Here is a 26,155-nt window from a genome sequence, read left to right as displayed (position 1 = left end):
AATGATGATCAGATTTTTGAAATTATTCTGATACAATATCCATCATCATCGAATTTCGTATGTTTATACAACGACAACGAAAAAAAAACGAATAGTTTTAGCATAAACATTCGATCACACACAAACGAATACGTATCATGTTTACAGACAAATCATAGAGGATTTTGTGGCCAAAATACGTGATATGCAAAATTGATGTCTTTGATTTTTCTTTTATTCTTTTGTTGTTATTGTTGTTCGTGTTTTTAGAAATTCGATGTAATGTGATCAATCGAGAATTAGCCGATAATCAGACAGAAAAAAAATCCAATTTCTAATGATCGAGATTGCAATCATCGATAATCATGAAAAATCATGATCATTGATGATTTATCGATGCTTATTTCCTTCAGTCTAATCAATTTGGCATTTGATATTGCCGGAAAATTTTCCTTTTTTTATTTGTTGGAATGGATTTTTCATCATTTTTTTTTCTTTCGACATATCTTCGAATCTAATCAAGTATTCAGATATGATATGATATTTAAATTATTTTCCATACAATAATAACATACAATAAAACATAGTGGGAATGAATTTCATATTTTTTTTTTCTTCCAATTTTAGAATTTCTTACATTTGATTGGGAATGGGGATTTAAAAGAAATTAATCATTGTTCAGACATTGTTGACATCAAATCCAATATAGTGTCATTATATCAATGCTTTCAATATCATTAAAAAAATGTGGTTTTGAACAGCGACAATAACAACAATGAAAATATGAATTCATTTTCGATTTCGATTTTCGATTTTTTCTTTTTTTTGCTTGAATTTTAATTTAAACTAAATATCATTTTCATTCAGTTTTTTTTTCTCTCTCTCTCTTGAATTTTTTATTTTTTTCACATACTTCAATTTTCATTCCAAAAAAATATACATGCAATCAATAACAATGGTTGTGAAGGATGAAATCATATTTTATTGTATTATTTTTTTGAAAAAAGGAGAAAATTTTTAATGCTTTCTTTAGCTATTGTTGTAATAATGAGATTTTTTTCTCTCTTGCTTTGGATCGTGATTATTATGGTGATGATAGGAACGGAAATGTTTGAAGAGAGTGATGGAAATTGCTTCACAATGATGATGATGTTTTTGTGATAATTTATTAATATGTCAATAATGATCTTTAGAATTAAGAGTGGTTGAAGAAGAAAAAGAAAAGAGACAGACAAAAAAAATTGAATGAATGAAGATTGTCGAATTTTAATTTCAAATCCAATCTTAGGGTCATCATTATTATTACTTTGAGATTTATTGAATAACATGGAAAAAATTATTCAATTTTTTTCTATGTTGTCATCAGCATCTCACAAGATTTTGATGAAATTGAATATATGAATCAAACGATAGAGATAGAGATAGCGAAATTCTTTTCCATTTCAATGAAAAAAAAACAGAAATGATAATCAAATGTTTGGCTGTGTAAATGATTTTTTTCTTCATTGAATTCATTTCATGTTCATTCATTTGTATAGCACTTTAATGTTATAGAAAGATGAGTAGAGGGGAGAAAAAAATACATGAATTGGATATTGAATATACGACATAGATAACATGAAATAAATTCTATAATTGCTCTCGGTGCCCATCATTCATGCCAGAATCAAACGTGTGTGTTTGTGTTTGTATATACCATTAAAAATGAATAAGAAAAGAATTTATGCTTATAGAAAAAAAAATTCTTTTGGGCACCATATCAACTATTTGTGTGTGTGTGTTTGCAGATGTCAATGGCTTTTAATTTTCCATTTCTGCCTTTTAACGACGGAAAATTGTATTGAATTGTTCTGTTTGTATTGAATTTGTGAATAGAAAACTAATGTCCACAATATTAGGATGATAAAAGTAAATTATTATTTTTTCGGTCAAAAAAAAATATTAGATTATTGAAAATGAAAAAAAATGTTCAGAATAAATATTGTGGTAGTATATTTACATGATGACCTAATAAAAAAAAAACTTATATAATCGTTGTTATTGAAAATTTTGTGTTTTCATAATCATCATCATCATCATCATCATATTTGAACTATTCGATATAAAGAAATAAATAAAAAAAACATTCGAGATCAAATATGACTACAAACTAATAAAGAATTTTCTAAATTTTTTTCTTTTCTTATTTTCCATATTGACTTCTTTATCATTTTCAAGTTTTATTTATTTATATTTTCCGTTTTCAATTTCGATCTTAGTTCAAATAATATTCTGGAACGAAACGAATATTATAAAAAAAGAAAAAAAATAAGTTGAGTGGAATTTCCATTTAACATTCACAATTACACATTCACACACTTTATTCATACGGCATTGACTATTTGAATCGGTCATTTCAATTATTATCATCATCATTCGATCATCAAATAGTCAATGACTCTCTCGGTTTTTTGACGTTATGATGAATGAATGAATAGTGAAAAAACTCACATTTTTTCAATACAAAAAGAATCCGAAACATTCAATTCGATAAAAATACCATACAAATCATTTGTATGTGTATATGTTTATTGCAACAAAATGATAGTCACGAAAAAAAAGAAAAATTATCATACATATTGGTTGAATCAATTATTATCATATTTTTTTATCATGCTGACCATCCATAATATTGATTGTAACACCTGCATGGATCTAATTTCTTTCACACCTTATTCATTCTACTATGTGTACTTAGTTAAATTTAACATATCATAAATTTCAAACAAAAACTCAAGTTAAAAAAGAAATTGTCAATTTTTTAAAATAAAAATCACATAGAATAAATGAGAATTTGATTCTTATTGATGAATGTTTATCGTTTTCAAACTATTTATGAGCTTGATACACAAAGAAAAACGAATTCTAATGAATTCAGTTTTTAACCAATATTCCAATGATGTCCTAAATGCAAAAAAAAAAAAACAAGAATTTAATGAAATCTTGTCATTAATGTTGATGCGGTCCTGTCTGGCCGTGGTCACAAGAAACTATTTAAGATTTATCTTTTTTATATACAATTAATTTCTTCTTCTCTTTTTTTTTACTTCTTTATTTCGAGAAAAATAATTCTTTTGTATTTTTTCTTTTACATTTTTATTTTTTATCTTCTCTGTCGCTCCTTTTTTTCCTTCTCTAAATATAGCTCCAGTTGCTCCCGATAAGAATTCGTTGCTTTCGGTCAATTACACTATGGTTACTATTTATCTTGATTCATTTCATGATGGTAAGTTTTTTCCTATATTCTTTCTTTTTTCTTATTTTGGAATCTTTGAAAACATTTTCTTGAATGGAATCGAAACCATATAGTATATAAATCTATGTACCGCTTCCAGAATGAAAATAATAAAAATAATAATAATCATTCTTAATGTTCATTTACTATCATTTTTTTCTCGTTCATTGTTCACTCTGTTTTCATCGTATTTCTATTCTTGATTTTTTTTTATTTTGGCCATGTTGACAATGACGATCAAAGGCGGATGTAAAATAAATAATTTCGAAGTGATGTACAAAACGGATCGATTACATAACTGGACCCCGTTGACAATGTCCGATCAACGAACTATTGTGCTCAATGATCTACTGCCAGGACATAAATATCAGATTCGAGTGACCGCATTCAATGAAGCCGGTAGTACTGAAGCTGAATATCATTTCATCACGCCGATGTCATCGTTACAAAGTAATAATATTAATGATGATGATAATTTTAATAAAATATTTTCCATTGAATCTTCTCTTATCTATTCATTTTTTTCTATTGTATTTTCAGATGATCAAGCTATCATTTTAATGGGCTCTCGGTCAACATCTTCTGTGCCATTCTATGCTGATGTTTTAGTTGTTGTACCATCGGTCATTTCATTTGTTGTCATTGTCGTTCTTTTATCACTTGTTTATATCATTTTTACTCGAAAACCTCGGCATACAAATAATATTTATGGTAAGCCCTGGTGTTATCTAATGAATTAATTTTTCCAATGCTTTTTCTATTATTTTAGGCAATTTTAATGATCAGAATAAATTTACAACCGAAGGAAATGAATCGGTCATTATGGGAGAATTAGAGGCTAAATATGCCAATAATTTAAATGGCGGATTCAACACCAATACCGACCTTAAAGGCTATCCAGTTGCTGGTAATGGTGGTGGTTGTGTAGCCACAATGAATCAAAATGTTGTTCATTTTCAAAGCCCATATGCAATGACTAATATTCAGGAAAAAGCCGGAAATGAGGAAAGATATCCACTTAATCATTTAAACATGTCGCCAATGAAGGCGGCAAACGTGAGTTTTATCATAGTAAATCTATGATTTTATAAAACTAAACTAATTTGACTATTATAATTCTATACAGTATTCAATTGAACATGATGGAATCTATGCTACAGTTAAACGGACACCAAGGCCACCAAGATCCGATGTGCACATCTATCAATTTCCTCGTACGACCAGGATAATACCGCCTAACGCCTATAGTATTGTTGATGATGATTAGTATTACATACCACACCCCCATCATCATCATTAGAAGCATGTGTCTTAGCATTTACGAGATTTGCAATTGATAAATCATCATTTCCTCCATCCATTTACATAGAAAATTCAATTGATCCATCGAAACCCCATATCCTATGTAGTTTTCCATAGGTTTTTTTCTCGTTTGCAATCATAACTAATTCACACCCATTCTGTGATTGTATCTTTTAGGTGGCTCAACAATGGCTACAGCCACAACCGTTGCAACAACCGATGATATTATCAACCTCGATTCTGAATCATTTGATTCATCAACACCGAATAGTGGAGGATGTCGAATATCGAACAACAATATGGGAAATGGAGGAGGAGGATTGGGATCATCATCATCAACGGCGACGACGAATCCACACACATCCAACAACCATTCGAATAATCAAAACACTGCCAATTGGCGAGCAACAGCAAATCCAAACACAACAATGGTCACACGATATGATTCAAAGGAACATCATCAACAACAACAACAAGGAACAATGGCTCATATGAAAAAAATGCAATATGGACAAAATCCATTGTTCCATGAGTAATCTTTCTGGCTTTAAAACATTATTCATTTTTTATTAACAAATATATCATTCGTTTTGAATTCGGGAAAAAGTTTGAATGTTTGAAAATCAAAGGTTTAATTGTTTTCATCGTGCTGCTTATCATATGTAATAATAATATTTTTCTAATTGATGAAAAAAAACACTTATTTAATTTGCTCATCCTACTCATTAATGATGATTTTATCCAATTTTTTAAAAATCAAATGTTCTGTTCTGTATAATTGTTCATCATCATGTTATATATAGACCATTAATGTTTTACAACCAAACTGAATGATTATATCAACCGATGCTTTCCTTTTCTTTATATCTATTTGTTTGCCGAAATGATGATTATTATTATGATCATTTAAATTTATTGATCGATTTTTAATCAATAAAGCCAAATGTTTTTCTTTTTTGTTGTGAAAACTGTAAAAAGAATTATTAAATCATTTTTTTACGAAATCAAAAGCTGCTGCCACCTATCCAATCGAAATAGTAATAATTTGTTTTTTGTAGATAATTCGAATTCATTAACTTGGATTAAATCTAAAAATGGATTATTAATTTAAATGTATTTACCTTGAGAATTTAGCATCGACCTTTGGATAAATCGAGACTACATCGTAATTAATTTCTTTATCTTTATTAATCCCGTTGAAAACGATTCTCTTTTTTTTTGTTTATCGACAAGGATCAATCAATTAACGACAAGTCGTCTTAATTTTAGTCTCTGGTTTTAATTTTTAATCATAAAAATAACAATCGATTTGCCATTTTTATTATCAAATTGATGTTTAAGAAAAAACTGATGCCATTTATAACCATCCAGGATCTTACTCATAATATTGATTTTTATAATCAAATCTTTTTTCGTTCAACTAACCTGAACAATATCGTGTCATTATTATTGCATTAAAAAAATGAAATTATTTTTATTTTTCTTGTTTATTGGAACAACATTGGCATATCCAATCAGTCAAGGTTTGTTTGTTACATTTATGAATTTAAAAGCACATTTATTTTTACATAGATCATCGTGATAATGAAATGGCCGAAACATTGATTAATCGCGCTCGATCATTGGTTGAAAAAGCAAAACATGTAATCGATGAAAATGAACAACAACATGAAGATTTACTATCATCGATCAAGAATCTTAAGGACCAAGTGAAAACATTGTCAGATGAATTTGAAAGAAAATATCAGGGATTAGATTTGACTAAGAATGAAATCCACACAATGAGTGAGGATTTATTGCATTTAGAAAATCGATTGACAGAAGAATTCATAATTTTTTACGATCACATCGAACATGATGATGATGATGATAATAATGTCGATCATTTAATCAAACGCGCAGAAGATTTGATTAAGAAAGCTCATGATGAAATTCGACAATTTAATCCAGATTACCGGACAAGAGCAGTGGTACAATTTGAAATTGCAGCAGTGATGAAATTGGTTGAAGTTATTCGACATGGTGATGAAGAGCAACGACAAAAATATATACCACAATTAAAAAGTCAATTACGATCATTAGAAATTGTTTTAGAAAAGATAAGAAAATAAAATGAAACAATTTTTTGATTATCATAAGAGGAGAAATAGAAAATTGTATTTATTTATTAATTATTGATTTACAAGATGTCCAGCTAAAAATGGTTTGATTTCTTTGACCAAAAATGTAACAAATAAATCAATCTGTGGATTTGAATTGGACGTTTGTTTCATCATATTCAATAATAAATCTGAAATTTCTTGATTATTTTTAAATACAGTAATCATCGGTTCCAATTGAAAATTATATTCTTGATCATTGACTAATGCCTGAAATTCTTCTATAATATCGGATTCAAATATATAGGATGAAAATAATGGGTAAATAAAAGTTGGCTTAATAGGTGTCGATGGTGGCTGCTGCTGTGTAAAAGTAGTAGTTTTAGTTCGTATGATCATCATTGTTTTGATGAAAGCCGGATAAAAATACGGCCATTGATATTGTGATAACACCATTATATGACCGATAGTAAAATCCGTGATTAAAGATGATAATAATATAATAGTTGCATCAATCAATAATCCTATGACATTTTCTAAAGTTGGACATAGAAAAATCATCTGTCTGGAATTATGATATTCATTAGCCAGTTTAATGTTACAATAATTAATTTCAGATTTTTCGTTTGCATTTTTGCTCATTAGACTCTTTGTCAACTGGTAACCAAAAGTGATGTTGGAATCACCCGAATCACTTGAAACTGATGAGCATAAAAGATCAATAATTTTGATGATAAATACAGCAGCATCTTTTGATTGATTGAGTTTTATGCTTAGCGTAAGATATTGTATATAATATTGAAGCCAATATAAAAGATTGGAAAAATTATTGTTCACAATATCTCTATATTCGAAATTTTTCAAAATTTGCATTGCATTATGATAATCGGCTTCATGTAATGCATGACAAATTTTGTATTGAAGAAATCGATAATTTTTGTTGAGACCGATTTGAGCAATGTAAGCATTGAATTCTTTGTATATAAAAAATAATTATCATTTATAGTTGATATATGTCACAGATCATATGTAAGCTTACCTTGTTTAATGAAATCTATAGAAACATTAAATTTCAGCAACAATTGAACATCGGTGATCAGATCCTTATCTGAAGCAATTAAACAAGGGGCATAGTTCATTAGTTTTCGTTTTTTTAGATTCAAATGGGCTATAGCTTTTCCATCAGAATACCCGGAAAGTTTTTCACAAATGATGCGATCCCCAATCTTGGACATTGATCGACAGAAAAGGATTGTAAACAAAACAATTGAATAGAAACCGATTTTTCGATAATCTGAAGAATCCAGCTTCAAACTTAAGTCGAGCACTTCATTGTCGCGACAGAAGCATTTGTGAGTATATGTAGATAATGTGTCTAAATTAGATTCGATTTGCGATAACTCCAATGGGTTTTCGTGACTAAATACTTTCCATTTTTTGTGATCACCAATCAATGTAACCAGTTCAATAAGTTTCTTTTCAAGCAACGGTCGTTTCTTATGAATATTTTCTGTCAGCAAAAAAAAAGATGAAATGAAAAATTGCTAACATTTTACTTTACCTTTGCTATCGTCAAGAAAATCTTCAATATAATATTTAAGTCCTAATAGAAAATGTTTTTCCAATACGGTCTCATCAAATGTTTTGTAATAATATTGGGATGAAAACAAAACAGGCATCACATGAAAAATGTACTTTTCACGAAGATATTCTTGAATGTTTGGCTCAAAATCTTGGGAAAATTTTTCTATAATTTTTATCAATGCGATTGCTGCTTGTATAACATTTTCATGATGATAATGTATGAGAATAAAAAGATATAGATCGATCAATTGTTCAATTTTATCCATGTAAAACGAACAAAATTTAGTTATAAAATTGATTCGATGTTCCACTTGAAACTTTTTCCAAAGTTGGTAATAAAATTTTGTATCACGCATATCGACATTGAATAAAATCTCAAAATCTTGTCTTTTCAAACAATGTCTCCATTGATCACTTATCGAAAATAGAATGCATTTCATTTCTTCAATAAAAAAATCTTTCAAACCATTCATTTTTTCTAGATTGTGACGTTTTGAGTCATCAGTTAATTTGTTCCATGATTTGTTATCATAGAACAAATCGGTAAAATTTTTGTATGCATTATCATAATCATTTTCAAGTTTGGCCATTCTATACAGTTCTATCTGTAAAAAAATAATTTTCAAACAAAATCGATCATTGAAAAAACATACCTTGATAAGGAAATTATCTTTATCCATTGCTCCAGCTACCATTAAATAGGATTTTGCAAGGGGATAATCTTTCTCTTCGATTATTTTTTTAGCTTTCTCAAGAAAATAACCAAATGATTTGGTAGATTTGGTTTCTTTTGATTTGGTCATTTTAATAAATTTAATCAGAGAAAATGGTGAGATTTACGAAATTCAAATGAGTTTATTGTTTTTTTATCTTCCCTGCTCAATCATCATCATAGATCAGCTGATCGAACGTTCCATTCGTTCGTTAAAATATGGAGAAAGCGAAATTCATTCTGAATAATGTTTATCAGTTTTTAGAATCGAAAAAAATATCTAAAATGGACATTTTCATTTTTCATCATATTATTTTCAGTCCTTGAGACAAATTGTGTATCAAAATGCTTAAGTTGTCAAGTAGTTTTTGAAATGATAAGATTTATTGGTTACTTACCCTATAAAATGACTCTAAGATCCGTTTCTTATTTTCTAAAATTAAATTATTTGATCTTAATTGTTCGAAAAATTTTTGCTGAGAAAACAATTGAAAGATAAACGAAAAAGATGAAATTGCTATTTGTTTTTGCAATTTTAGTTATCACTGTCTATGCAAAAGGTTTGTTCGAAGAAAAATTTTCACTAATTAATAAAATTTATATTTAATTTCAAAATAAAAAAGATGATTATGGCGAAAAAGAATTTGCAAAAAGATTGCTTGAAGATTGTGAGCATCTTAATCAAAAGACTTTATCGCTTATCGAAGACTATGAACGTCATCAAAAAGGTCATTTATTAGAAACGGTCAAACATGAAGCCGAAATGATAAAACCACTAATTGATGAATTGAAAAAAGACAGCGAAGAAACGGATTCGTTGAAACAAATAAGTCGATTGCATGTGATTGAAGAACGATCGTTTTATCGGGAAAATCGAATCAGTGAAGAAATGGAAATTGTACAGGAAATAATCTTTGACTATAAAAGTCGACAAATGACTGTCGGACAAGTTATAGAAAGAGCTAAGATGTTGGTAGAAATCGTCAGTGAAGCATTGGAAAATAATCAAGTTACACAACGCAACCAAGAACCTGTTCACTTCGAATTGCAATTGTTGAACAAAATGATAAAACGATTAGAAGTTGAAGACCATAATATAATCGCCGTCACCGATGAAGAACGTTTGGCACGTATTGAAAAGAGTCTGCATCAATTGATAAAAAATTTACAACCGATACCTACTCCAACAACACCTGTTCCAACTACTACTGAACGATCAACAACGGGATCATCAACGACTGAATCCTCAACAACGGTATCATCAACAACCGAACCATCAACGACTGAATCCTCAACAACGGTATCATCAACAACCGAACCATCAACGACTGAATCATCAACGACTGAATCATCAACAACAGGATCACCAACAACAGGATCATCCACAACGGAATCTTCAACGACTGAATCATCGACAACCGGATCACCAACAACAGGATCATCCACAACGGAACCTTCAACGACTGAATCATCAACAACAGGATCACCAACAACAGGATCATCCACAACGGGATCTTCAACGACTGAATCATCGACAAGTACACGTAAAGATGAAAATCTTCATACAACTGAATCTCCTTAATATGATTCGTATATAAAAATCCAATAAAGTTTTTTTAAACTGTTGTTAAACCAAAAATTTTTTTTAATAATGAATTAGTGAGCATGCCCAGTATATCAAACAATTTCGTCATTGAGTGTTCGAGTTTTCTAACAAATTCTGATTCTAATCATTCATTTCGATGATTGTTTTCAATGCATATATTTTATCATGGTATTTCGAATTATTTTTAATTTTCTTAGCCGCTTTGCTAACAGCGAACACATGGTCCAGAAGCTATCTGAATCTTATCCTATCCGAAGATCAGCTCAAATAATGGCTTATTTTTACCACCGAACTAAAGGAACAATTGAATCGGGTTCTTTAAAAGATAAACTTCCACCTTTAAATAATCGTCTATTAACTTTTAAGAATCGTTTTATGAATGAATTTCGACAAGAAATGCAGAATGCTAAAAACAAGATCAAAAGATGATGGTCGCATTTCTTTCAATCACTCGTAATCAATGTTGTCAATCATTTAAATTATAATTGTGATATTGAATTGTCTCTGATTTGTAGAAAATATGATTTACAATAATTTATTACCTGTCAAATAAATTAATTTCATCTAGCATAATTTCAATCTCATGTTAAAAATATAATGAAAATTCAATTTAGGCCGAATATAATCGATTGTATCGATTGATGATCAGAACTTTAATTGTTGAGTTGTACAAGTTTTTTAGTCCAAAACTTGAAATTGTATCAAGATTTCATCATATTCAGGATTCAAAATATATAAAGATAAATTCCATCAAATAATAATGGTTGATGAGACTTGTAAATCAAAAATCGAGTATACCATATTATTGCCGACATATAATGAAAGCGAAAATTTGCCCATAATCGTTTGGTTGATCGTCAAATATTTGAAGTTAGCCTAATTGTTTGGTTTTGTTTTTCACTTATTTGATGAATATTTTTTTCTGACAGAGATTATCAGTACGAGATTATCATCATCGATGACAATTCACCAGATGGTACAACGGACGTGGCCAAACAGCTCCAAAACATTTATGGCGATGACAAAATCGTTCTAAAACCGAGAAAAGCTAAACTTGGACTTGGAACGGCTTATCTTCATGGATTGAAATTCGCTCGTGGCAAATTCATTATTATCATGGATGCTGATTTATCACATCATGTAAATAGAAAATACTCTTAATTTTAAGTATTCTCCAGCTGTGATTTTCGACTGTTTTTTTTCATGTAGCCCAAATTCATTCCAAGATTCATTCAAAAACAAAAAGAAACCAACAGTGATATTGTCACCGGAACTCGTTATGCCGGTGATGGAGGCGTATATGGCTGGGATTTTATGCGCAAATTGATATCTCGTGGTGCTAATTATCTAACACAAGTGCTATTACGCCCTGGCGTTTCCGATTTGACCGGTAGTTTTCGTTTGTATCGACGTGAAGCATTGGAAAAATTGGTCGAGAATTGCGTCTCAAAGGGTTATGTGTTTCAAATGGAAATGATGGTACGAGCTAGAAAATTTGGCTTCAAAATTTCCGAAGTACCAATTCAATTTGTCGATCGTGTCTATGGACAATCAAAAATGGGAAGCAATGAAATCATTCAATTTGCCAAAGGTTTATTATATCTTTTTGCAACTCTTTGAATATTAGGGACACAACAAAAATTATTTTTTTTTATACATTCGCTAACTTTTAAACAATGAGGATTATATCATTTTTTTGATTTTTGATTTAAATAAAAATATTAAATAATTTTGGATACCTGATCTATGAATGGACCAACTGCCGAATGCGAACACGTTTTTCCATGCTTGATTTTACAAGCGAGATTTTTTAAAAATAAATAAAGTTCATCTCTGAAAAAAATATCATCAGAAAAAATGAAAAATAAATCATCAGAACCAAAGTCATCATCTTCATCTAACAATAATGGTGATGGTCAAAAAACAGATGAAAAAACATTTGTCACCGAAGGAAAAATTCATGAAGCTGTTAATGTGCTAAAAAAAGTGATACATAATCGAAAGAATTCAATGAACGATGAAGGCAAGAAACAATTATTCGAGCAAGATATTGATTATGTTTTTCTACAATTTTCATTGAAAAAAATACCCCTTAATAATTCAACATACATTCATCGCATCCCATTAAAATATCATTGGCGAAGTGAAATCAATTATGAAACATGTTTAATTGTTAAAGATATAAATGAAACACCATTAACTGATAGAGATGCGGATTTGGAACAAACAAAAAATTTCTATCGTAATCTTCTTGATGAACATTCAGCAAACGAATTAATAAGCGAAATATTACCAATGCGCCAGCTTCTAACAGAATTTCAGCAACCAGCGCTTCGAAAAAAACTTTCCAATGAATACAACGTATTTTTATGCGACCGAAAATTATTACGTAACAAACAATCATTTTTAAGCCGTTTTCTTGGCAAAGCTTTTTGGATCGATAACAAAAAAGTGCCCTTGCTGCTAAATCTTAATGATAAAAATCTAAAAGATCAGATTGAATCTAAATTGAATGCTACATCACTTTATGTTTCTGGCAAAGGTTCTACGCAAGCTATATGTGTTGGATCATTACAACAAGATTCAGACAAATTGACAGCAAATCTACTTTCTTGTCTGGAGAAAATTCAACAACTTTATGGCAAAAATGTTCGTGAATTGGCAATCAAAACGGAAAAATCTATGTCGATTCTATTCTACATGGATCTCGGTTCGGCTAATGAAATTAAAATGGAAAAGCGTGAAGAAAATGAAATGAACGAATTTGTTGAAGAAGAATTCGATTTCATACCAAATTCAAATATTCGTGTTTACAAAGATGGTCGAATCAGAATTGTGAAACGTGATGTAGCTGAAGGAGAAGAAATGGATGATGATAGTGACTTGTATAATCTTAAAACAGTCAAAGCGATCAACACTGAACCAGATGATGAACAATGGACACGAAGATTAGTGTTTAATCTGCCGGAAAATTTACGAAAAAGAAAACTCATTCAAAGACGTCCGTTCAAAAAAATTAAAACTCAAAAATGAATTTTAACAAACATTAATTTCGTTTTTTTAATTTTTAATTAAAAAATTTTTTTACAAAAAAAAAATGCACGTAACGTCAATTATGTACGGCTTAGACCAAGCATTAAAAAAAAAAATTTGGCGCTTGTTTGCGCGCTTGTTGCTGCGCGAACACTTGTTTTGCCGTTGTGATCAACAATCGATAAATTTCGATTTTTTTTTAAATTTTTTGTTTGACATCATTTAAATAATGGATAATATTGTTTCAATTCTAAAGAATCGTCAATATCATCTAACAGGTGGATTGCATTCAAATTCAAGTCCAATTTTAAGGCGAAATTTTCTACCTCCATCACGTTTCGATTCGCTGATGGTTGAAAAACATTATAATTTTATTGATTCTAATGAAACATGTGATTCACCGATTACTGCCATAGCTCAACGACCGAATAGCAACGAATTACTATTAGCCAATGATGTTGGCGATGTTGTTGTTATAGAAAAATCATCTTTTCGAGAATTGAAAAAATTTCATGGACATAATTGTGCCGTATTCGATGCTAAATGGCGACCCGAACATTCGAATCAAATATTGACTGCAGCTGGAGATCGTAGTATAATTCTTTGGGATATTAATCGTACCGATCAATCATTGGCCAGTTTTTTTCCTGCACATCAAGGTTCGGTTAAAAGTCTTTCGTTTCATTCTACCAATACGTTCGTCAGTGGTGGACGTGATGGTGCCATCAAAATCTGGGATCTCCGCACTTCTTGTATCCTTAAACATGGGCCAGAATTATCTATTCCTGATCCTCACATCCATATTCTGCCATCGATCAAGTCCCCAAATTTTCGCTCAGTAAAATCACGTCGACAAAATCCTATTGCATGGTCATCACAAAATATCAATTATCATCCTTCCAATGTTGTCACCTGCGTTGATTTCCATCCTATTAACAATAATTATTTTTATAGCTCTGGTATAGCTGATAATTCGATTAAGGTTTGGGATATACGTCAATGTCGACGACAATTTCAATGCACTATCCTACCTACACCAACGAAAATTCATACGACCAAAAATATTTCATTAACATCAAGTATTCATGGATATTCCTCTTTTTTTATAGCCAATAATGGACGAGATGGTTGTATATTATATGCTTCATCTACAAATGGTAGTATTTATGCATTCACCAATAATTCAACTTATCCAGTAATGGCTCTTTCTGGACGATATTCGAATTCACAAACCAAAATTTCACCATTTGGGGAAGATTATCTGTTGAGTGGCTCGATAAACAGTCGATTTTACATTTGGAATTGCAATCTTCGGCGACCTTCTGATTCGAATGATGATAATTTGATATCTATTGAAAACCGTTTACCATTGTTTGAAATGAAATTCGATCAGCATCAGGAATTGTCATTAATTTTTGGTGATTTCAAGGATCAGAACATTTATTGTGCATCCGAACCGCATGTTTTGTGGAAATGGTCGTTTGGTATCGGCAAGCATCAAAATTCTGAAGAAATCGATTATATGCATTCTGTACATCAGCCTATTCTTCAACAATTCAAAAGACCCGAAAATCATTCATCAACATTACAAATTAGCCTGAAACGAGCATCATCATTCGAAGCAATTACTCAACGAAGATCAACTAGTTTAACAAGGCCATTGTCATCCATTACTAATTGGATACATTCGGAGACGAAACGTTTTAAATCAAATAATAATGATTCAAGTGATTCACCATCATCGAAAAGTGCCAATAAAAATATCAATACTAGTATTGATAATGATGGTCAGGAAAATCGAAAGTCAAAATCAACGTCACATAAATTAATGACTAAAAAATATTCACAAAAACGTGGTTTACGAAAAAATCTTAAACGAAATCTTTTTAGTGATAATCGAAAAATTAGTGAATTTTTCTCCAAAACCGCCGATAATTCTCAATCAATTATGATTTAAAAAAACTTTACTTTTCAATAAAAATAACAATATTCTATTCTGACACCTGTGTGTGTGTGTGTTGAGGAAAAAAATTCAATAAATAATGTTGAAGATCTATTGAGGGAAAAACAAGATTGTCAAAAAATACAAAAAAATTGATAAAAAACAAAAAAATTTTTTTTTGAATGAAATTCAACGAGGATGATTTAGAAAAATGAAATTGTAATGAGTTGAAGGTTGATGATGAATGATGGATGACCAGGATACATGTGAGCAAATATTTTCAGTTCAGTTTAGTTTTTCAGATGAAAATGATGATGATGATGATGGCTCTATCATATTAAATATTATTTAATTCGATTATTCTCAATACATTTGTATTGGACACAATTGTTTCCAATCGAATGTCCTTATAGAAATCTGTCCACCATTTTCATCGTCTTTGGCTTGTCCAATGTTTATTATATTTACCGGTCCATTCGTTGAGCCTATTTTCGAGTCATATGTTGATATTTCCGATTCAGACATTCGTAAGCCATCCAATCTAAATTAAACATAAAAATTAATATACATTTGAAAAAAATCGAATAAAATTGACTAACCCGTTGGTAGCAAATGAGCTCCAAATATTCATTGTATATTTTTCCAATCCTTTCAACCAATGATTAGTTTTCACACCAAAAGCAATGCTTATCTCTTCAAGAAGATTGACCAAAACTTTTGGATCAACACGATAGATTGAGACCTTCGGGCTAACCCCTTCAGCACTATTTTGTTCCTGTTGTACATGATACATTTTGACTAGTCGACATAATTTAACCATTTCATCTTTATCAAAATTCGATTGCTCAAGTGTTTGCCGTTGTGGACGTTTATGACTTCGACGGCGACGACGACGTCGTCTTTCTTCTTCTTCTTCAGTTTCATAATCACCATCATTACTTTCTTCAGCTTCTTCGTTGCTACTATCGATTTTCGAATTGGACTCTGTCGTTGTTGTTGATGATGATGACTTTTCGTCCATTTCTTTGTTCTTATTGTTAGCACTACAAATATTTAAAAAATATACGAAATATATAATGATACAATAAATAAACGATCATGTTATTGTCGATATTGTTTATTTGTCCCAATTTCTATCCTTTCGGAACAACAATAAAACTTAGGCGATGGCGATCGCTTGTCGCCCAAAAAGTAACAACAACAAAAAATCTAAATGAATAAAAAATGACTACTGACCTTGTAATGCTTGTTTCGTCGTCTTCTTCTTCTTTACTATCATTATCATCATCTTTGTTATTGTCGTTTGTATTGTTTGATGGTTTCTTTTCATCGTCTTCGTTTGATTCTTCAGCTTCTTCTTCACTATTATTGCCACCAGTTTCACCATCATATTCATAATCATCTTCACTTGAATCACCGAAACGTATATATGTGGTAATTTTATTATATTTTTCGAATTGATAGTCATCATCTGAATTGAGACCGAGCAATATTCTATATTCAAGATAATAATTATAATGAGATTTTTTATATTGTTATACAATCACTTACTCATGATCAGGAGAGTAGATGTTCCATTTGTTGAACATTGTTTCCAATAATGAATCATTAAAACGTGATTCGGAAACCATATTTTTGGCCTGATCCCAAATCTGTTTAGTTAATGGATTATAATCCGGTACGAATGGTATGGCAAATTTATCTATTAAATATTGTTGACCTTCCATGAATACAATCGATTGTATACGACTTTTTTCCATACACGCTCTTATATCGCGTGCCGAAACAGTTTCATCATCACAATTTGAATCTTCCATCAAAAATGGAACACTTTTAGTATTCATGCCATATATACCGATGTTCCAGATTCCCTGAACTCCTTGAAGAACTGCACGTTGAAAATATTTATTGGTATCTTTATGCATCAAATGGAATCCAAGGGATATAGCGCCTGTTCATTGAAAAATGATATTGAAACTTTATGATTATTGTTATCATTTTTTAAACATACCAGCACCATGACCAACAACGGTCACTTGATTTGGATCGCCACCAAATGATTTGATATATTTTTGTATCCATTCTAATGCTTTAGCTTGATCTTGCAGTCCAAGGCTGCGAAAATTTTCATTTTTTTCATTGGCAACGGATGATCCGAATCCGAACACTCCCAGTCGATATTGCATAGTGATCACAATAATATCTTTTTCTGCTACCAACACTGAAGGATCTAATTCTGGCGATCCAATGCCGCCGAATTGAAATATACCACCATGAATAAAGACCAAAACTGGCCTGCCAGTTTTTTTGGCCGTTTTATTATTTTGACCATCTTCTTTGAACGGTGTCCATATATTTAGAAATAGGCAATCTTCTTTAGTTTCATCTCCCAAGCCTTTGACTTCGGTGATACTTAGCACAAAAGTACTCTGTCATAATCGAAATTATTATAAAGTTATATAAATCTTAAGAAAATTCAAAACAACATACCTGATAACATTTGATTGGTTGATAAAATGCATCCAATGTTAGATTTTTATTGAATTGTTTTAATTGTGGAGGTCTAAATCGTCGTTGATCAACTGGAGGTTCTGCATATGGAATGGATAAATAACTGGCTACTAATTTACCATTGGCAACAGTACGAACTTGACCTTTGATTTGAATGCCCGGCAATTGAATCAAAGGTTCATATTCGATCATTTCATCACTATAATATTGACGTCGTTTGCCGTCGGTTTTACTCCTTGACGGATCACGTTGACTATTTGAGAATATTGATGATGATGATGATGATGACGAACCATTTGAATTTGACACATTGTTACGATCACGTCGAGATAATATGATTAACGTGACTAGAATTATTATAACGATAGCAGCTCCGATTATGCGATACCATCGTTTTCGTGATTGATTTTTTGTCGTGAATGTAGTCATTTTCATTTATTTTATTTTGGATTATTTATTGAGAATATCTTTACACGATTATAAATGATGATTCATTTGAATAGAGATTACTTTAATATACAATCTTATTAACTTTGACCAAGACTTTCAAAATAAAAAGGAAAATAGATAGAAAACAATCTGATGTATTAATGATTGATCAGAATGATTTGATTGATCACAATCTATTGATATCAATTTTTTTTGTCGTTGTCTTCGTCGTCGTCGTTATTGTTGTTTTTGTTTTGATATTTTTATTGTACTGTTCGTAAAGCAACAAGTGGTATCTTTTAAAAGTGGTCACATTTGCTTACACCGTTTGACATTGGGGAGAAAAAACGTTTCTGTTAAATAGGAAATGTATAATGCCAAAATGAACAAATAAACAAACAAACAAACAAAACAACAGCTTACACAGGACTATCCAAGGCGATCATCTACAGATGTTTCTAATGAGTTTGTTCATTTAACAAAAAAAAAGAATTTGTTGTTGCAAAATGCTATTTGATTCGTTTAAAATGATGAATCATCACCATCATCAATTTTGGATCGATTTCAAGGTTTGATACGATTTAAAAAATGAGAGGATTGCAACAAAACAAATAATATTTTACTTTAAAATCAACAAATTAACAAACAAAAAGAGAAAGAAAATATAAACACTTCTAGACAAAATAAATTGAATTAAATTGAATGAGGATGATATCAACGAAACAAAACAAAAAAAAACTGTCAACATCAATAAGAATCAATTTCAGATTGTTAGCATAATTTTCAATTATTGTCTGTTTTGCATTATTTATATTAATAAAATGATGATTATATGATTCAGATTATTTCAATTTTTTTCGTTTTTTTTAAATTCGTATGTTGTATAATAAAAAGAATAAGAAATGGTAGAAAAGTTTATCACAATCGATATTTTTATTTAACCCTCGGCTATCCATGTGGGGTCAAATTTGACCCCAACGACATTTAAAACTTCGCCATTCGAAAATCTATCAACAAAAATCAATTTTCTCTGGAATGATCGAAGCTCTATGTTTATGGAACATGATAGGCAATTTTCACCGTTTTCCGACTTAAAATAGTGGAGAAATCATCGATTTTCGGGATGAAGTCTAAATGTGCATAACGTAAGTGTTGTAGGATTCCTACCAGCCATCACTTACGTTATGCACGAGCCCAAATTCAATAGGAAAATCAAAATTTGTTTGCCGCTTTGTATCATTAATGATATGCTTTTAAGACAAAATTTTTTGATGAAATTTTAAAATTGATAATATTTTCTAAGAGTTGAGCACAAAATTTTAGATTATTTTAACTTTCTAACATAATTTAAAAGAGATCAAAGTTGGGGTCAAAATTGACCCCACATGGATAACGACGCGAGAAATGCTGCGTGAATAGCGGAGGGTTAATAATAATGATGAAAGCCTGTGAAATGAAAATTGCAATCACAAATACACACGCATATACAATTGATAATTGATTTGAATGAAAAAAAATCAAAATGAAGACAGTCGCTTAAACAATTTCAAAATAACAGATTTAACGATTCGAAAAAAGAACAATAATTTTCATATTGATTATCAACGTTCTGTTCAGTTGACGATTTCGATTTGTTATTCAATTTTTTGTTTTACGTAGATCGGATGTAGTTTTTATTGTGAAAACCAAATTAAAAAACAAAACAAAATATTTAAAAAAAATTTCATATACTGATGATGAACGAAACAAACAAAAGAAAAACAAAATGTAGTTGTCTTCAACAATCGCAACGGATGCCACCACACTTTAATGTTTGTTACATTTCAGGATTTAGTTTTCGCATGTAAATCATTTGCAGTAAAAAAAACCTGCTAAAGCTGTTATTACAAGTTGTTGTTTAGAGATAGTAGTTCGATAGTTTAAATGATTGGAAGAAAGTGAAAAAAACGAAACAACAAAAATTCAGATTTCTCTCTCCCAGGTTTTTTATTTTCTTCAGAGAAATATTTATAGTGCCGTTGTTGTTGTTGTCGTCGTCGTTGTTGTTGTTGTATGGACCAAACTGGAATGCCACACATCCGTATGCTTGTGTGTGTTCATATCAATTAGCAAGTTTCATATTTTTTTCTATCCAGAAACTATGAAAACTAGAAAACAAACACACATACACAAACACAAACACAATCCCGTTTTATGAATGACCAGAAAAAAAGATGGCGAAAAAAGTTGGAAGCAATATTATAATAATCAAAAATGAAAATTTCCGTACATTGATAGTAACGATTGATCGATCATAATGATGATGCTCAGTGATCACAGAAATGATGAAAATTAAAATGAAAAACAGCAAAAGAAAGAGACGATATATCAAAACACGAGATATCTAGGAGAAGCTAATGGCGATCATCATCATCATACCATGTTTTTGTTGTTGATGATGATGATCATTGGTTTCTTATGATATCGTGATAGTGGTCAAACAAATGAACAAAATAAAAAAGTAAAAACAAAACAAAAAAGAGAAAGTCAAGATATAATGGCCATCGATGATTCGTATAGATATGATAGTGATGGTGGTAATATTCGTCCTCGTTGTCGTTTTCTTTCAAACATCATTTTATATAAGAAAAACATCTTTTTTACATCGTTATCTATTATACAATAGTGAAACAGTATTTATTTATTTGGTCAAGTTCACGAATTCAATTCAAAAACATTTCATGTACATACGTAATAAAATGGAAGAAGCAAATGAAAGAAAAAAACATATTGATTGAATTGAAAACTTTTTGGAAAACATTATTTACATTTAAATTCGATGATAATGTACACGGATGGATACAGAAAATGAAATAAACAAAAAAGAGACGAACTACGAATTTGCATTTATACACATCGAATAAATGAATGATGATGATATTTGAAATGATACAAACGAACCAGATAGATTACGTATGTAATATCTGATGAAGCCCATGTTGTTTTGCATTTATGAATGTTATATTATTTAGTGAATGAATGGAACATTGAAAAAAAGAAGATACAATTAGCCTTTAGCTAAATGCATTGATTTGACTTTATACGATCAAGTTGATGATGATCCTAAGCAATATTATCCATTTTTATTTTTTTTTATTTTGTTTTTGTTTCGTCGTAGTCGTGTCGTGATGATATGTTTTTTATTGAAAAAAGAGAGAATGTGAAAGTGTTTTTTTTTTGGATAAAGATATGATGGATTGATAATATTACTAACGAAGACAACAAAAGTTGATAGTTTCTCGACTCCTTTCGCTGTTACTATCTTATTTTTTCATTTTTTTTCCATACAACTTGAATAATAATGATTATAAGACTCATATACACATTACATATACAAATTCGTTGTTGAATGATGTTTCTTAAAAAGAGAAATTGAAAACAAGAAAAGGAAAAAGAGTGATTCGGCAATATATGATGGTCGTTTTCATGATGATGATGATGGTGGTGGTTGTGGTGGTGATGATTGAGAATCTGCCATTTAGTATGACTAAAGAGAAAAAGAACATACAAAACATCAACCATGTCTCTGTTTTTCAATTGCCGGTTAACACTATTCCCTGTATTTGTTGTTCCAAAATTGTAATGTTTTATTATGAAGAAAGAAATCTAAGAAAAAAGAGAAAAATATGACTATTTAGTATGTTTGTACATGTGACAAATTTCTTATAACATCGTTTCGTTATGGTAATGATTTCTGGTGATAGAATCATCATGACCGAAAGTCTTTTTAGTGTTTTTAAATTCTATGTCAAAATGTTTGAAATCTAATTTATATTGAAGATTCCATATGTTTTTTGATTATTTGCATTCGAATTGATCCTTTCAAATTGATTATATAATTTGTGGCAAAAAAAAAATCAATTATAAAAAAATAATTAAATTAATTTTTGATTTTGATAAAATAAAAGCGAAACTGACATCAATCGATATTGGGTAAGGATTTCCGGTATCCTGTAATAGAAAGAGAAAAAATTTCCATTTTAGTTCCGTTTTCATTATCAATTGATGTAATTATAGTTGATTTAGCCACAAAAAAAAACAAATATAACTTGATCATTAATAATTTGACGCATTTCGTTAACAAATTTAATTAAATTAAACTTTTTCATGTTATTATCAAATCACTCAATTTGATTTGAATGAAATTCAAACCATATGGAAAAATTTCTGCCATAACAAATTCGGAGATAATGAACCTTCGGATCAATCAATAAAAAAATTGATAAAGGGGAATAAAATTCATGGACTTCAATCTCACTGTATGTTTAATTTTGATTTTTCAAGATTTTAAAGTTTGGAAGTTTTTGTAGCGAAAAAAAACCAATAATAATAGATAGATTTTGAAAAAAAATTTAATATCCAATATTTGAACATTTGAAATGATACAACAACAACAATATTGTGGATTTAAGGCCAAGGATGTCCACACATTACATCCACACACGCGATCATCATTGTCATCATCGACATTCATATTATTCATATACAAGTTTTCGTCATTTTTATGATTTCCCTGACAAAATTAATATTTTCAATCTCAATGTTGTTTATGATCATGATGATGATGATACGAATTTTGATTTCCCTGTGCAAATGCTATATTAATTTGTTGATAAAAGTTACCCTCGAAACAAGTTTTATTTATTTATTTCTTTTTTATTGAAGTTCCTAATGATTGATTATAAACAAAATTGAAAAATCAATAGTTAAAATTATTGCCTGAAATGAAAAAAAAAGTTTTGAAGTGAATATCATCAGGAAATTTTCGTCTGTAGCCATTGATTGATTTTGTTCAAGATCAATGATAATTAAGAAATTTATTATTTTATTATGGGAATAGGGAATGAAAAATGAATATTTTCTTATCACAAACATCAAATTCTAAATTCACAAAGGTTGTTTCATGTTTTTTTTGTCATTTTTGTTTTCATGAATGTCAAATGATTTAGCGTGTGTTATTAATGTATGTTCGGTATGTGAAACCCAAAACTGGTTTTTATTTTTAGGTTGTTTTCCTTGTTTAGGTTGTTTTCAGCAAAATAAAATATCCAGGCTACAAATCTTTTTAACTTTCGTAAACAATTTTTTTGCAAAATGCACCCAAAAACCGTATCCAAAATGTGTATATTTTTCTCTTGTTGTTGTTGTTGTTGTTACAGCTAATTATCATCACCATTCGCACATTAATTCAAGGATTCTAAATAAATATTTTTCAATGTTTCGATCAAGGATAAATTGTTTCTCGTGTCAGAATAGATTTTTCTCTGCATCTTTAGTTGAGAAGAGAAAAAATTCCATTTTTTTCCTTTCATCTTTTCGATTAATTATTCTGTTGTTTTGAATTCCAAATCACATGTTTGTCTAGTTATTTTTCTTCGACATTTTTTTGACATTTATCAATATTTTTTTTCAATATCAAATTTGATAGATGATAGAAAATTTTTCGCCAGAACTTTATTATTCGATGATGACGAAAATAAAGAATAATAAGTCTTAAGTCATAATTTTTTTTTCATTAACTTTGCGTGTGTTTAAGGCCATATTTTTCAAAAAAATGAAAAATTATATCTGAAGATGTTAATTATCATTTTGATTGTCAATCACAAAGATGAGCATACAACTGCATATATGGGCAAATCAATCAAATTATTTTTTCTAAAAAAGACCGCTACTATCAATCAAATAATCATTCAACCGAATGAATTTTGATTGAAAAAGACAAATTGTGAAACATAAATCAATATATGATTCTTTTGTTGGACGTTTGTACAAAAAAAAACTTTGGTCACAATGATTGGTCATGATGTTCCATGATGGAGCTATTGGAAATTAATTTGCATCGTTATTCGACTAAATTGGAACCTTTTTTTCTTTGCCTAATTTGGCTATATATCCTGGAATATATTGGAAATTGCAGATGTGAAATGTTTTTTTACAAATTTTGGCAAACAAATTCGCACATCCTGTGAAATCCTTGAAATAAAGACGCTAAGAGTAAATTGACATTGATGAAGTAGGAATATAAATTTTAAACAAAAAATAAACAATCAATAAACAAAAAGGAAAAAAACAAAGACAACTTAGAGGAGAGTTAATTTTTTTCGATGAAGAAGAATTATTCGATTTGTTTCGAAAACAACAAACAAATAAATCATTGATTTTCGAAAAGTAAATAATCAATTCTCAATGACTCAACGCTTGACGCATCTTCTTTAGATTGGAAATTTTTTTGAATATAAAATTTGTCACAAAATATCCAAACAATATTTTAATTTTGATTTTTAAGTTTGGTCTTGTATCAAAGATAAGAAAAAAATTAATCAAGCGTAAATTTGGCAGCAAGAAAATTTAATTTTATTTGATTTTAATCAAGTTGGATTTTAATAATTTCATCTATAATGATGAATATTGTGTTTATAAATGTTCAGCACACCTACACATACAACAACAACAACAATTTGATAAGAATTCTTGTTTGTTTTGGCCACCATCATTGTTCTTTCATCAATTCGACTGGTTTATCCGATTTTTAGATTTGAAAACGTTTGCTTACGCAGGTACCTTCGAAGCAAAACTGGATTTTTTTTCAAATATTCATTCATTGACCAGGTATTTCATATTAAAGAGAAATCAAAGAAATTATTTTGTTATTATCGTGAAATGATAAAACAATTAATTTTCTCATACCTTTTGTGAACCACAAGTTTCATAATTTGGGGAATTTCGTTCACCTAAAACAGTTGTCAATGCTGGATTTGATGGTGAACGGAGACGGCATGGTGTTTTACAAGGTGATCCATGAATATCCTAATGTAAATAATAAGTGGGAAATTTTGGAGAAAATTTTCACATTAAATTTAAAGAACTTGACATTGTTGTTATTTGAATAACCAATCATAAAAAAAATTGAAAAATTTTACAAGGTTCCGAAAATGGAAAAAATATCAAAAATCAAATTAGCGCCATATAGTGACATTGAATGGAAATTTTATCAACATAATCATTTGTCATTGAACGAATTATAGACTTAAAATGTAAACGAACCGATTATCATCATCATTTTTATCATTGGAAATTTTTTCAGGAATGTCAAGATAATTTGAGGACATTCAAGTACATTTAGCATCATTCTTATGACAATAATTATGATAATGAAAAAGAAAAGAATAGGATAATTGTTTTATTGAAGATTTGTTAATGTCGTTGTTATCATATTTGGTTTGTTAATGTTTTTATTTTACTCACATGGAATGATTCAACAACGGCATATGGATCGGCTGTTTGCATCATTTCTTCCCATTCATTAAAATATTCCATTTTACAATGAAGATGATCACGTTGATTTGGTTGTCGAGATGCTGATTCGACCATTACAAAAATTGCCACTATTGTAGTGAAAAAAGTGATCGATTTCAATTGATACATTTTGTTTATAAGTTTATCGTTGTTGATTGTATTCGAAACGAAAATAATGATAAATGTCGAGGGTTTTTTTTGTTTTATATCGAAAAAAACCAGGTTATTTCTACCCTCATTTTTTCCGATCAAAAAAAAACGGAAAATGGGATTTCACAGGAAAATACCATATATGTAGCAAAAAAAAACAACAACAACTGATCTGGTACTTGATGAAAATTTTCCATTC

General features: G+C 29.8%; 9 protein-coding genes across 12 annotated transcripts in view; 6 read left to right on the top strand and 3 right to left on the bottom strand.

The window, feature by feature from the left end:
• Positions 1 to 5,523, top strand: part of LOC113794212 (cell adhesion molecule Dscam1-like) — a 60,115-nt gene extending 54,592 nt beyond the window's left edge. Inside the window, exons 23-28 of one of the 4 annotated variants that reach the window (XR_012847243.1) lie at positions 3,164 to 3,244; positions 3,497 to 3,703; positions 3,794 to 3,964; positions 4,023 to 4,309; positions 4,380 to 4,658; positions 4,733 to 4,874. Coding sequence is in view for 3 of the 4 variants with exons in the window: in XM_027344350.2 (XP_027200151.2) it covers positions 3,164 to 3,244; positions 3,497 to 3,703; positions 3,794 to 3,964; positions 4,023 to 4,309; positions 4,380 to 4,500; positions 4,733 to 5,091 (1,226 nt within the window). In the remaining variant the exon portion in view is untranslated. Of the gene's footprint in view, positions 1 to 3,163; positions 3,245 to 3,496; positions 3,704 to 3,793; positions 3,965 to 4,022; positions 4,310 to 4,379; positions 4,659 to 4,732 lie in introns of all 4 variants that reach the window. The other 3 variants (XM_027344350.2, XM_027344427.2, XM_075824749.1) reach the window with 3 other exon arrangements.
• A 348-nt stretch (positions 5,524 to 5,871) lies between these two features.
• Positions 5,872 to 6,693, top strand: LOC113795120 (uncharacterized). Its single transcript, XM_027345346.2, has 2 exons — positions 5,872 to 6,078; positions 6,128 to 6,693. Exons 1-2 carry the CDS (start codon positions 6,018 to 6,020, stop codon positions 6,664 to 6,666), a joined length of 600 nt encoding a protein of 199 aa, XP_027201147.2. The 5' UTR covers positions 5,872 to 6,017; the 3' UTR covers positions 6,667 to 6,693.
• LOC113794486 (uncharacterized) lies at positions 6,691 to 9,227 on the bottom strand. The gene is made up of 4 exons (XM_027344637.2): positions 8,892 to 9,227; positions 8,216 to 8,843; positions 7,694 to 8,164; positions 6,691 to 7,628 (listed from the first exon to the last, which is right to left on the bottom strand). The coding sequence occupies exons 1-4, from the start codon at positions 9,039 to 9,041 to the stop codon at positions 6,727 to 6,729; spliced, it is 2,151 nt and encodes a 716-aa protein (XP_027200438.2). The 5' UTR covers positions 9,042 to 9,227; the 3' UTR covers positions 6,691 to 6,726.
• Positions 9,228 to 9,350: 123 nt separating this feature from the next.
• LOC113794792 (uncharacterized) lies at positions 9,351 to 10,589 on the top strand. Its single transcript, XM_027345044.2, has 2 exons — positions 9,351 to 9,510; positions 9,574 to 10,589. The coding sequence occupies exons 1-2, from the start codon at positions 9,459 to 9,461 to the stop codon at positions 10,530 to 10,532; spliced, it is 1,011 nt and encodes a 336-aa protein (XP_027200845.2). The 5' UTR covers positions 9,351 to 9,458; the 3' UTR covers positions 10,533 to 10,589.
• Positions 10,590 to 11,197: 608 nt separating this feature from the next.
• On the top strand, positions 11,198 to 12,292 carry Dpm1 (Dolichyl-phosphate mannosyltransferase subunit 1). Its single transcript, XM_027345233.2, has 3 exons — positions 11,198 to 11,426; positions 11,486 to 11,696; positions 11,766 to 12,292. The coding sequence occupies exons 1-3, from the start codon at positions 11,317 to 11,319 to the stop codon at positions 12,174 to 12,176; spliced, it is 732 nt and encodes a 243-aa protein (XP_027201034.2). The 5' UTR covers positions 11,198 to 11,316; the 3' UTR covers positions 12,177 to 12,292.
• An 18-nt stretch (positions 12,293 to 12,310) lies between these two features.
• Positions 12,311 to 13,641, top strand: LOC113794693 (ribosomal L1 domain-containing protein 1-like). The gene has a single exon (XM_027344858.2). The coding sequence runs from the start codon at positions 12,414 to 12,416 to the stop codon at positions 13,587 to 13,589; it is 1,176 nt and encodes a 391-aa protein (XP_027200659.1). The 5' UTR covers positions 12,311 to 12,413; the 3' UTR covers positions 13,590 to 13,641.
• An 83-nt stretch (positions 13,642 to 13,724) lies between these two features.
• On the top strand, positions 13,725 to 15,589 carry LOC113794590 (uncharacterized). The gene has a single exon (XM_027344748.2). The coding sequence runs from the start codon at positions 13,819 to 13,821 to the stop codon at positions 15,544 to 15,546; it is 1,728 nt and encodes a 575-aa protein (XP_027200549.1). The 5' UTR covers positions 13,725 to 13,818; the 3' UTR covers positions 15,547 to 15,589.
• LOC113794378 (uncharacterized) lies at positions 15,536 to 19,898 on the bottom strand. The gene is made up of 7 exons (XM_075824750.1): positions 18,895 to 19,898; positions 18,022 to 18,824; positions 17,543 to 17,960; positions 17,083 to 17,482; positions 16,768 to 17,025; positions 16,131 to 16,574; positions 15,536 to 16,072 (listed from the first exon to the last, which is right to left on the bottom strand). Exons 2-7 carry the CDS (start codon positions 18,475 to 18,477, stop codon positions 15,895 to 15,897), a joined length of 2,154 nt encoding a protein of 717 aa, XP_075680865.1. The 5' UTR covers positions 18,478 to 18,824; positions 18,895 to 19,898; the 3' UTR covers positions 15,536 to 15,894.
• A 4,943-nt stretch (positions 19,899 to 24,841) lies between these two features.
• Positions 24,842 to 25,984, bottom strand: LOC113798348 (uncharacterized). The gene is made up of 3 exons (XM_027348871.2): positions 25,756 to 25,984; positions 25,198 to 25,317; positions 24,842 to 25,084 (listed from the first exon to the last, which is right to left on the bottom strand). The coding sequence occupies exons 1-3, from the start codon at positions 25,933 to 25,935 to the stop codon at positions 25,040 to 25,042; spliced, it is 345 nt and encodes a 114-aa protein (XP_027204672.1). The 5' UTR covers positions 25,936 to 25,984; the 3' UTR covers positions 24,842 to 25,039.
• Positions 25,985 to 26,155: the final 171 nt, after the last annotated feature.

The sequence above is a fragment of the Dermatophagoides pteronyssinus genome, unplaced genomic scaffold (genome assembly GCF_027571235.1).
Source record: "Dermatophagoides pteronyssinus isolate colony J.1.1.1.1 unplaced genomic scaffold, Derpt_VIB-CSIC_2022.12 sq0002, whole genome shotgun sequence".
Taxonomy (NCBI): Eukaryota; Metazoa; Arthropoda; class Arachnida; order Sarcoptiformes; family Pyroglyphidae; genus Dermatophagoides; species Dermatophagoides pteronyssinus.
This window is presented reverse-complemented; position numbering and strand designations above follow the sequence as displayed.

What these genes read in the sequence shown, in the direction of transcription:
- LOC113794486 (XM_027344637.2), bottom strand. Translation starts at nt 9,041, where the DNA reads ATGACCAAATCAAAAGAAACCAAATCTACCAAATCATTTGGTTATTTT. An exon ending in AAGATAATTTCCTTATCAAG is followed by an intron (nt 8,844 to 8,891) that starts GTATGTTTTTTC and finishes ATTTTTTTACAG; the next exon opens with ATAGAACTGTATAGAATGGC. An exon ending in TATAGATTTCATTAAACAAG is followed by an intron (nt 7,629 to 7,693) that starts GTAAGCTTACAT and finishes TTATATACAAAG; the next exon opens with AATTCAATGCTTACATTGCT.
- Dpm1 (XM_027345233.2), top strand. Translation starts at nt 11,317, where the DNA reads ATGGTTGATGAGACTTGTAAATCAAAAATCGAGTATACCATATTATTG. An exon ending in TTGATCGTCAAATATTTGAA is followed by an intron (nt 11,427 to 11,485) that starts GTTAGCCTAATT and finishes TTTTTCTGACAG; the next exon opens with AGATTATCAGTACGAGATTA. An exon ending in ATGCTGATTTATCACATCAT is followed by an intron (nt 11,697 to 11,765) that starts GTAAATAGAAAA and finishes TTTTTCATGTAG; the next exon opens with CCCAAATTCATTCCAAGATT.
- LOC113794693 (XM_027344858.2), top strand. Translation starts at nt 12,414, where the DNA reads ATGAAAAATAAATCATCAGAACCAAAGTCATCATCTTCATCTAACAAT.
- LOC113794378 (XM_075824750.1), bottom strand. Translation starts at nt 18,477, where the DNA reads ATGAAAATGACTACATTCACGACAAAAAATCAATCACGAAAACGATGG. An exon ending in CGTTGTTGGTCATGGTGCTG is followed by an intron (nt 17,483 to 17,542) that starts GTATGTTTAAAA and finishes TTCAATGAACAG; the next exon opens with GCGCTATATCCCTTGGATTC. An exon ending in ATCTACTCTCCTGATCATGA is followed by an intron (nt 17,026 to 17,082) that starts GTAAGTGATTGT and finishes TCTTGAATATAG; the next exon opens with AATATTGCTCGGTCTCAATT.
- LOC113794792 (XM_027345044.2), top strand. Translation starts at nt 9,459, where the DNA reads ATGAAATTGCTATTTGTTTTTGCAATTTTAGTTATCACTGTCTATGCA. An exon ending in TATCACTGTCTATGCAAAAG is followed by an intron (nt 9,511 to 9,573) that starts GTTTGTTCGAAG and finishes AAAATAAAAAAG; the next exon opens with ATGATTATGGCGAAAAAGAA.
- LOC113798348 (XM_027348871.2), bottom strand. Translation starts at nt 25,935, where the DNA reads ATGTATCAATTGAAATCGATCACTTTTTTCACTACAATAGTGGCAATT. An exon ending in CCGTTGTTGAATCATTCCAT is followed by an intron (nt 25,318 to 25,755) that starts GTGAGTAAAATA and finishes TATTTACATTAG; the next exon opens with GATATTCATGGATCACCTTG. An exon ending in AAACTTGTGGTTCACAAAAG is followed by an intron (nt 25,085 to 25,197) that starts GTATGAGAAAAT and finishes AAAAAAATCCAG; the next exon opens with TTTTGCTTCGAAGGTACCTG.
- LOC113795120 (XM_027345346.2), top strand. Translation starts at nt 6,018, where the DNA reads ATGAAATTATTTTTATTTTTCTTGTTTATTGGAACAACATTGGCATAT. An exon ending in GGCATATCCAATCAGTCAAG is followed by an intron (nt 6,079 to 6,127) that starts GTTTGTTTGTTA and finishes ATTTTTACATAG; the next exon opens with ATCATCGTGATAATGAAATG.
- LOC113794590 (XM_027344748.2), top strand. Translation starts at nt 13,819, where the DNA reads ATGGATAATATTGTTTCAATTCTAAAGAATCGTCAATATCATCTAACA.